Raw genomic sequence first — 11065 nt, 5'->3', positions numbered from 1 at the left:
ATAGCTTGATGCAGCCTAGAATTTAACTAATATGTAGGTCCACCTTAATCCCTTAGGGGGAGTTTGGTTTGATGGAATGGTTTTGAGGGATTTAGGGGGGGGGGGGGGTTGGATTTGGAAGATTTGAAATCTCTTGTGTGTTTGGTTTGTAGGGTTTGGAATGGAATTGAATTCCATTATTTATAAATAATTATAAAAATTATCAAATTACATTTTTATTAATTGATTTTACAAAACAATTGTTTTAAACATATTTTAAAACATTATTATATACAGATCCAACAAAATCCCATGAAATACCAACCACCCCCATGGTATTTCAAATTCCTACGTTTGTGGGATTTCAATGAAATCATTCAGACCAAACGGGACCTTAATGTATTTGTGACCTGTCTATGAAGTGTTAATACATTTGATGGGTTAAGAGCACGGCTTACATCAGTTTGAAAACAGTTCTCACTTCAAAATATATGATATCCGTGTCTCTTGGCCTCTGGACGCATGACCAAAGAACTTTCTTTCATGGTATAAAAAGAGTATCATTAAGGTTGTTGTCTGTACACATTCAATCCTTGCATCATGACCCATTCAATGTGTGCACCTGTTCAGCAGTCTTACTCTGGGTTATACCTGATGGGGCGTGTTAACGGTGAAATCTTGTTTCACTATAAATATTATCCATAGGTAACTCCATGACTGTCTGATTAGTTTCAGATTGAAGCTGAAATAATTCTTTTTAAGATACCTAGTGTTAGCTCTCTCCATTTATAGTTTAGAAAATGGTCAATGGGTTAATGTAAAACAAAAAAAAAGTTTGAGTTGAGGTATTAAGGGAAGGTTTAGTCTGTTAAAGAACAAGATGATATTGCTTTGGGACTTATAAATATTTGACTTGATCCAGAACTTACCAGGATTCAGCTTTGAGTTGGTGGTGTTAATTGCTGAATGCTAGTCTCTACTCAAGATATATGTGCATCAACATTAAAAAACAGTACATTATTGTAAGGGATCCACAAACACAATTCTACAAGTTTAATTGGTTAAGTGTTTATGGATTCCATCTAATGTAGTCGGCTTCGAATTTAAATACATGGTATATATATTGGTACACTAATTGGCCCTTGATTACTTGCATTCTCTTGTTGGGCCGAAAAATGTAGAGCAGGACGGTTAAAGATACATTCTTGTGAATTTGATGTATCTTTTAATTTTCTTTTTGCAGGTTTCTGATTTACTTGGGAAGCACACAGATCTTATGGAAGGATTCAGTGCATTTCTGGAACGCTGTGAAAACATAGGTAGCTTTTAGATTACGTTGCTGGCTGTTATATTTTATCTTCTTTTTTCTCTTTGAGAACTACTTTTATCGTCACTAACGTATCTTGTTTGCAGATGGGTTTCTTGCCGGTGTTATGGACAAAAGTATGTGTCACTACTTGTTCTGTTTTATCTTTGTCTACACATCTCTTTAATGTAACTTTAAACAATTGTGCACTTAGAATGGAACCATCTCATCATTTCACATGCTGGTGGGTTGTTAAATCATGTCTCTGAGTTTTATTCTAGCATGTCTTGTAATCTGACTAAACATTCTGATCATGGCAGAAGCTTTATGGAACGTTACCAAATCAACCAGGACAGAGGAGAAAGAAAGGGAGCATAGGCGTGAAATTGATGCTGGTAAAGAGAAGGATAGGTACAAAGAGAAGTATTGGGGGAAATCTATACAAGAACTTGACCTCTCTAACTGTCAGCGCTGCACTCCCAGTTACAGACTTCTTCCTGATGATGTAAGTCTATCGTGTCTTATGTTTTTTCTGTTATGAAGCAAGTTGCTTTCATGTTTTGACAGTTTGTATTTGGTATTTGGTCTTCTGTAGTATCCGATTCCATCAGTAAGCCAGAGATCAGAGCTTGGTACTCAAGTACTGAATGATCTCTGGGTATCTGTGACTTCTGGTAGTGAGGATTACTCATTCAAACATATGCGTAGAAACCAGTATGAAGAGAGCCTGTTTAGATGCGAAGATGACAGGTAAAATATTAAGCATTAAAAAGAACTATATATATATATATATAGGGTCACATTCAGGGGAAAACCGCAAAAAAGGTGAAAAACTGAGGGACACTTGGTATGCACATGTGCATAAAAACCATAAAAACCAAGAAACAACTTCAGTTATTTGTATGCACATGTGCATACCGTTCAGATGAATGGTTACAAGAGTGTTCTTCAGTTTTCATTTTTTTGGGGGTTTTCCCCTGAATCTCCCTCTATATATCTACACTAAAGGATTCTGGCAAGTTATCAATTCATGATATGCCTTTTTCCACTGATTTTATGTTGCACCATCCTCTTTCACTTGTATACATCAAATGAAGTAACTACACATATTTTTAATTCATTTTATGATTCTTCTAGGTTTGAGCTAGACATGTTGTTGGAGTCTGTGAGTTCAACTGCTAAACGTGCTGAGGAATTACTAAACAGCATTAACGACCGCTCGATTGGTTCAGAGGCTCCCATTCGTATTGAGGAGCACTTTACAGGTGATTAACAGACTCTCCGTTGCCAGCGTTATGCAGTTCAATTGCATGAAAGGTTTATGCAGTTTTATAGTTTGCTCTTATATTATTAATTGTTCTTATGAATACCTGTAGCTCTGAATTTACGCTGCATTGAACGTCTATATGGCGATCATGGTCTTGATGTGATGGACACACTGCGTAAAAATCCAACCGTTGCATTGCCTGTTATATTGATTCGCCTGAAGCAGAAACTAGAGGAGTGGACAAAGTGTCGATCAGACTTTAACAAGGTCTGGGCTGATATTTATGCGAAGAACCATTACAAGTCGCTTGATCACCGGAGTTTCTATTTCAAGCAACAAGATTCAAAGAATTTGAGCACGAAATGTAAGTGAATATTGTTGTTCTTGCTCTCTCGATGCAATTGTCATCATGGCTATTGCTTCTCCCTTTGAACTAGATACTTGGTTTCTACTGTCGGTAGATCCAAGTTTTGCAGATTTACTGTTGCTTTTTTAATTATTAAAAAGCCTTTGCTGTTCTTTATGATCAGGCTTAGTGGCTGAGATCAAAGAAATAAAAGAAAAGAGCCAAAAAGACGACGATGTGCTCCTTCGCATTGCTGCTGGGAATAGACACTTTATTATGCCAAATCTTGAATTCGAGTTTACCGACAAGGATATTCATGAAGACTTATATAAACTTATTAAGTATTCATGCGAAGAGATTTGCCCGACCAAGGAACAACTGAACAAAGTATTGTGGCTTTGGACTACCTTTTTGGAGCCAATGTTAGGTGTTCCTTCTCGGCCTGACGATTCTGATGGTGTGGAAGATATCGGGACATCTAGGCATGGTGATGCCAAAACTGAAGGTATGCCTGCCGGTGAGAGTGATGGAAGTCCAGGTGCGGATAGTGGTACCTTTAATCTTAAGCAAGGAAAACCAGTCAGCAATGGAGATGACAACACTTCACCAAAAAAAGTAGATTCAAGCAAGAACATCTTGGTAAATGGAGGTACTTCGTTGAAAGAAGATGGATCGAGACTAGAGAAAGAGGTTAGGAACACGAGTGTTGGGGATAAAGCGTCTGGCTCCAATCGGCCCTCTGCTTTAGCTGAAAGAGCGACAGATTCTGGTCCAGTAGTTGGTCTTGTAAATGATAACATTGTTTCCAGAATTAGCACAGAATTATCTGGTGGGTATTTTTGTCTTTTGACATCTATGATATTTGTAAACATGACTCTACATTTCTCAGTATTCATATGCCATTACTGAACCAAATTTCTTGAAATGATTTTCTAGGGCGTGATGCGACTCCTTTTAGACCAAATAGTGTTTGTGAGGACGTCCATGAAGCCAAGTCAAATATCGATGAAGTTCCTTCATCTCAGGTTTAACTTTATCAATCTACTCATTCAGATCCCTTTCATTTACACATTTTGCCACTTTCACTTCTGCAATTATTGTGTTCTGTTGTACGAATTCTCTCATATCTGGTATATCTATTCTATTTTACAGCACACTGATATCTCAAGACCTGCAACATTGGCAAATAGAAGTTTCGCGTTGGCAAATGGAAGTTTGGCTAAAGTAGCCAATGTTCTGCGATATGATGAACGTTCTGCCGAGCCTTCCAAATTTGAGAAAGAAGAGGGCGAGTTATCACCCAATGGTGATTTTGATGAGGTTGATTTTGCTGCCTATGGAGATAGTGGATCCCATGCTAAAGCAAAGCATAGCGCGGAGAGCTCATTCTATAGAGCTGCGAGAGAAGAGGCGCGTCAGGATGGTGGAAGGGAGATTGACGCAGATGCTGACGACGAGGACAGTGAGAATGTTCCAGAAGGTGGTGACGATGTGTCAGGCAGTGAGTCTGCTGCTGATGAATGCTCGAGGGAAGAGCATGAAGAAGACGGAGACCGGGATGATCTTGATTGTAAAGCAGAAAGTGAAGGAGAAGCAGAGGGAATAGAGGATGGAAACTTTGTTGGTGGAGATGGCACATCATTGCAATCTTCAGAGCATTTTTTGATGACAGCAAAACCACTGGCAAAGCGTGTGACTTCTCCATCACATGATGGTGGGAAAAAAGATTGTAATGTCTTCTATGGAAACGAAACCTTCTATGTGCTTTTTAGGCTCCACCAAGTAAGAATACAGTTTCCGTCATATTTATTCTTGAAATTATAGTACTATTTCCCCAAATTTTATTTTATTTATTTTATGTTGCCAGGTATTATATGAAAGACTATTGTCGGCTAAACTTAATTCAACATCTGCTGAGATGAAGTGGAGAGCTACGAAGGACACTTCCCCACCTGACTTGTACTCTAGGTAATTCAGTTCCACATATTTATTTTTACAAAGAATCTTATAACAAATATTTCTTCTCACTAGGATGTCATTGTATTTTGCAGATTTATGAGTGCTCTATATAATCTACTTGACGGATCTGCTGATAATGCAAAATTCGAAGATGATTGCCGGGCAATTATTGGAAATCAATCTTATATGTTGTTTACTTTGGACAAGCTGATTTATAAGCTTGTCAAACAGGCATGCAACCTACATTTTGGTATTACACTTAATAGTCATTTCTATTAGGAAAAGGTTCTGATTACTCCTTTCTGGATGCAGCTTCAAAATGTTGCAGGTGATGAAACGGATAACAAACTTCTTCAGTTATATGAGTATGAAAGATCTCGAAAGCCTGAGAAATTTATTGATTCTGTATATTACGAGAATGCACATGTCCTCCTCCATGATGAGAACATATACAGATTTCAGTGTGTAAGTTCTCTCCCTCTCCTGCTTCATTCTTTACCATTTTTTGGCATGCAAGTGTTTTGTTATATTTATATTTTCTTCCCTACATTTGCAGTCATCTGGTCCATCTTGTTTAGTCATCCAGCTGATGGATGATGGGAATGAAAAGCCTGAAGTGGTTGCGGTTTCCGTGGATCCTAATTTTGCAGCTTATCTCCACAATGACTTTCTTTCAATTGTGCCTGGGAAAAAGGAATCTGGCATTATGATGCAGAGGTAATAATATTCTCTCTGACTCAAAATAAATGAGCCCTTTGCTCAGAATGTAAATAACATATGAACCTTGATTTGTGGTGTAGCACATGAGTAGCCATTAGTACATTATCCGATGTTTATCTAAAGTAATTATTTTGATAAGCATTGTGGTCTTTTACGAACACTCAAAAGACCATCTAATATATAGAAAACAATCAACTGTTATGCATGAAATTTGATTAAACACTTTCCTATGACACACACTTGATTAGCAGAAAATGGTTATTATGATAATAAATGCATCAAGAAGAAAAAGTTAAGAATCGTACCAGGTTTGTATTAAATACACACACACAACATATATATATATATATATATATATGTGTGTGTGTGAAATAAAGAACTACAGTAATAATATATAAGTTTTGTTCGCATCCAAGAGGATCATTTTGTTTGCAACAGAACCCAAAAACCAAAAAGCAGATTTCTTTGGGAATTAGGATGGAGGGATGTGGACTGAGTGCTATTTATTAGGTTCACATGATGATAGGATTCTAATTACATGCAGAAATAAACGCCAATTCTCAGACATGGATGAATCTTCTGCTATATCGGCTGCCATGGAAGGTGTTCATGTGGTTAATGGGTTGGAGTATAAGATGTCTTGCAGCTCATCAAAGGTACTTATTATCTTTTATGTTACTGGCTGTATGCACTTCTCATAAATACTTTGCGATTCATGGAGCATGATTAAACTTCTCATGTGCATCTGCTTTTTCTGTTTTGTTTCGGAATATGCCATTGTTCCCTGTTTTTGCCCTTTTTTTCTTTAAAAGCGGCTTCTATCTATTTGTTGATGCAGAATCAAGAATGTCTTATCACTCCCATCTTGAACTCCTCAAATAAATAATACTTATTCTGGACAAGGCTAAGAGATTTTTTCTTTTGTGTGGGCACACAACTATTATATGATCTAACAGAGCCCCTGCCCTTAGGGCGGTGAATTGGACATTCTCTGTCTACTTCTCTTCTTGTTGTGTTCTTGAATCCTATCTTTCTTTCGGAAAACTTTGCAACATTTCATCTTTGATGTTCTGAAAAACGTATTTCCTTTCATTGTTGCTTCACATCCTCTTGTCTAGAAAGATCACAATAGTGATTTTGACATGATTTGTCGTCATAGTTGTTGATTGTATGCTGAATCCCATCTCAAGGGTAGGGATCTATAGAGTCAATAATTCACCTCTACCAAGGATAAGGGCATGGTTGTTAGCAGCTTAATGGGAGTCACGGCTTATTTGGTGAGCTATACATGACTGTTTGGTAGTGGCTTAATGATTTAGAAAGTGGTTTATTCAGTAAGCTTATAGGGAGGAGCTTTATGCAGAAAGCCAAGTTGTTTTTCCAAACTTGCCCCTCCCAATTAAAAAACATGCTCATTCCATCTATGAAAAGCCCTCCCAAACAAAAACCTTCCCAATCTATACAGACAGATTAATCCACACCGACTGCGTTATCCATACAGGACTTAATGGAAAACCAACCATACATCCCCCAAGGTTTGTCTCTACAAGGAACGATTGGTTATCAAGAGAATACATTTAAGTTAAAGAAAGAAAGCTTGAATTGATAAACTACAATTATAAGTAGCAAATCCGTTTGTGCAGCGAACTAAAAACTGTAAGTTAACTGCATGAAGTAACATGGATTTGTGGAATCTCATGAAGAGGATTACTCCTGGTTTTTTATGTAATAGCAGCCTTTGAATTGTTGAGATTTTCATCATGAACGAAAACCAAAAAGATATGTCTAGTGAAACATCTATTAAACTATTGTTAGATATCGGAAACACAAATAAAGGACAAATCAATAGGAGTCATAAATTTATTAGGAGTCATAAATTTATTAAGATCAATGCAATTTTATCATGTATGTTATTTGCTATCGTTTTTTACTCACTACAAAAACATAAATTACAGTGGAAATTGGAGAAGAGTTAAACCAACTGCAACCTTGGCTTCATTGTCCCCCAAGAGTAACCTTGAAAGCTTAAGTCTCTCATTTTCACTCGTCCCCTCAGTCCTCATGGTGTCCAATTGCTTAGCATGTGAAAAATCGAATATAAGGCTGTACTTGCTGCTGATGCTTATAGGATTCAAAATTTGTAGAACCTTGATGTCTCTCAAGTCTTCTAGAAGATATAGTAAATAGTCTAGTTTCCGAAACAATCTTGACAAAATAGAGAATGCCTTGAAATTCCATATAATGACACATCCCATTCAACCTTCTAATGGATGAGTGTATATCAAAACAAATTGTAACCTTTTCAAACACAGCGAAAAAACTGTTTTAGGTGTAGAAAACTTTTACATAAAGAAACCCTATACGGATCCAGTGACTTTTAAACGAATCTAAACAAACCATAGAGTATTTAGATTATTACCTTTTAGATTTGTTGCAGGTTTTGACGGAGCACTAGAAACCAAAATAGCTTTTCTCTACTGTAGATCCTCACACGAACATGCTTTGGCCTACATGGTGTGCTAGCCCAAAACCCTGAAATCTAGTATGTGTTTTACAGAAAAGAAAGAATAGGCTTCTTTTCTGTTTTATTTGATAATTATTAAATCTAAAAGATCAACTTTTCAGGCTTGTGTCTAACTTCTTATTTATAGTTGGCCTATTTGAGTTATGAGCAGACCATAGTACCCAAACACGGGTTGGGCTTGTGATCGTTGTACGCCCATTTGTGTATACGCCCATTAAGTGTAAATAAATGTTTCATTTAATTTTATTAATCATAATAAATTTATATGTAAACATATTTACACATAAAACCCTATAGTTATCATAATTACACTTTTAACACATACTTCGGTTATTCTGCTAGAATAACTATTAATATTCAACATGACATAATTTGGGTTTTGGTTATCCCATAATCATATCGAAGCATATGTATTCTTCATATGCGATCGTATAGGTTTACATTCTTCTTGGCGATATTACTATGATACATGTCGTGGGCATATAAAAACTTACAATGAGCTTATATGGCATTTGTTTTATTATCCTCTCGAAAGTTGCAAGGGTCCAGGCGTATGAATGTTGTGCTGTGTCACAACCTCCCATGTCTACATTTTGATTCCAACTTAGATTACAATGATGTTGGCGAACTTCATTTACGCATAATTTTGGTTTGTTTTTGTTTAAATGTGAATAAGGGTGTGGAGTGAAATAAAAGCATGTTGATAAAGTTTAATCTGTGTGTGTGGCTTCTAATCAGTTGAGTGGTGGCAGATCTCGTACGTTCTCGATACCGAAGACTTGTTGTTCCGCGAGCGAAGAAAAAGAAAAAAAAGAAAAGTCTCAGGAATGAGCAGCAGTAGCAGATCATCATCATATTGGCATCCACAATCAAGAGTACAACGATTTCACAGATTTTTAGCATTATGATACAACACTCTATTGAAGGTACATTTATTGAAATACACCCACCCCCAAATCCAAATGTCAAAAATACCCCCCCTCAGCCAGAAGCAATATTACAATAAAGATTGCATCTTTTTTTTGGTTGTGTTGTAGAATCTTGGTGGCATAAATTATGGTGAGAACAAATGCAACAAATGGGTTTATAAAAACAATGGGATATGAGGAGGCATGAGGAGTTGTGTAAATAGGGAGGGTTTGGTTTGTGGTGATCATCTAACTGCTTCTTTCTTGTTTTTTTCTTTTGGGGTTTTGTGTAACAATTTGTGTCCAATAGAGGATGATATATTTTTTTTAATGGTGGAAGGAAGGGTTGTTATTGCTGCATGAAAGAAGGGAAGTGTTGATGTTGAAAACAGCAAGTACGTACAGGCATCAGCTAATGCTATTGTAGTAAAATGTAATCTCACATATATTATTTTGGTCTCAAGAGTTTTGATTAATTGTCTCCCCTTCTTTCTTTCTTTCTTTTTATACAAATCTTGCAATGACTTCTAATCGAGTGTCTCGGTTGTTTCTATCTAATCATGGTTAAATGTCTCCAATGATTTTAACAACGATAAAAACTTACTGAGAGATCAGTTTACCAAAAATTCTTAAATTAAGAGCTAATTTAAAATGTGGTAAACTCGTAATTAAATGAAAGGTTTTGTCATTTTATTTAAAAATGTAAGAGCATCTTCTCTTCGACAGAGAAAATCCAATTTTTGTTCTCTTCAAGGCTCCAACAGTTTTTCCTATCTTAGGAACTGTTTAGTTTGTATATTCTGAAGAAATCTGATGGAATTGGAATGTTAAATTCCATTGACCAAATCTCATTTTCTCGTTTAGTTCATTTTTTTTTATTGAAAGAATCTTCAAAATCACACAAATTCTATAAATAGAGGAATTTAACATTTCTTAGTAACTACATGGTATTTTGATGGAATGAAATTCTCTATTTTCATAATATCAAATATGTCTTACCCTAATATACTCTAATCTCATAAAACCCAATATGACCATCGTCAACCATCGTCGATCTGAATCACCGCCGACTACTGCCATCTGAACCGCCGCCGACCATTACCATCTGAAGCACCGCCAACCACCACCACCACCACCACCACCACCGACTACAACCAATCTGAACCAGCCGACCACCACCGATCTGAACCACCATGGACCACCATTGGAATCTGAACCATTGTCGACTATCGCCATCTGAACCAAAACGGACCACCATCGGAATCTGAACCATTGTCGACTATCTCCATCTGAACCGAAACAGACCACCATCAATCTGAACCACCGCCAACTACTACCGATCTGAATCACTGTCGGCCACCGTCGATCTGAACAACCACCGCCGATCATAATCGATTTGAACAACCACCAATCTGATCCATCGTCGATTTGAACCATCTCCGATCTGAATCACTAACAACCACCAGTGACTACCACTGATCTAAATCACTGTCGGACACCGCCGACCACCACGATTTGAACAACCATCAATTTGAACCACCGTCGCCACTGTTCATCTGAACCACCGCTGACCACCTTCATCTGAACCAACATGGACCATCACTGATCTGATCTATAATAAAAGTGAAACTATAGTGATCCTACTTGTAATTATTTTGTTTAAGGTACATGATCCATCCCTTAACCACAGGGATGAAACTTGTAATTAGTTTGTAAAATTTATAACAATTACATGATTTATATTTTAAATTTTATCACCATATTTCTAATTAAAAGATTAATAATATCTATACTATATTACAAAGCATTTGACAAAAACTTTTAAAACCATTTTTTATGCATGAAGTACTATATATTGATGTACTTAAAATTTAATATTACAAGTGAATTATGCATCTTGTACAACTTATTGAAGCTCCATATTTGAATTCGTATAACTAACTGCGGATAAACATAATCAAATAAAGAATAAATATTTCATTTTAAAATATAAAAAATCGAAAATATAATTAGAATAGTTATTGAGTTCTAACATAATAATTAATTATTATCTTTA

The 11065-nt window shown here is 36.4% G+C and overlaps 1 protein-coding gene across 1 annotated transcript in view; it reads left to right on the top strand.

Annotated features, from left to right (window-relative positions):
* The window catches only part of LOC112511741 (paired amphipathic helix protein Sin3-like 2), a 12745-nt gene extending 3264 nt beyond the window's left edge, over positions 1-9481 (top strand). Inside the window, exons 8-22 of the mRNA XM_025117507.1 lie at positions 1177-1298; positions 1393-1422; positions 1606-1790; positions 1881-2035; positions 2423-2550; positions 2662-2916; positions 3083-3727; positions 3835-3923; positions 4051-4680; positions 4766-4866; positions 4950-5088; positions 5170-5322; positions 5414-5574; positions 6122-6233; positions 8854-9481. Coding sequence (XP_024973275.1) covers positions 1177-1298; positions 1393-1422; positions 1606-1790; positions 1881-2035; positions 2423-2550; positions 2662-2916; positions 3083-3727; positions 3835-3923; positions 4051-4680; positions 4766-4866; positions 4950-5088; positions 5170-5322; positions 5414-5574; positions 6122-6233; positions 8854-9009 — 3061 coding nt within the window. The 3' untranslated portion in view covers positions 9010-9481. The remainder of the gene's footprint in view (positions 1-1176; positions 1299-1392; positions 1423-1605; positions 1791-1880; positions 2036-2422; positions 2551-2661; positions 2917-3082; positions 3728-3834; positions 3924-4050; positions 4681-4765; positions 4867-4949; positions 5089-5169; positions 5323-5413; positions 5575-6121; positions 6234-8853) is intronic.
* The last annotated feature ends 1584 nt before the right edge of the window (positions 9482-11065 follow it).

This window comes from Cynara cardunculus, assembly GCF_001531365.2.
Source record: "Cynara cardunculus var. scolymus isolate 2C chromosome LG 1, CcrdV1, whole genome shotgun sequence".
Lineage (NCBI taxonomy): Eukaryota > Viridiplantae > Streptophyta > Magnoliopsida > Asterales > Asteraceae > Cynara > Cynara cardunculus.
The sequence above is the reverse complement of the archived record's forward strand: the minus strand, read 5'-3'. Positions and strand labels throughout refer to the sequence as shown.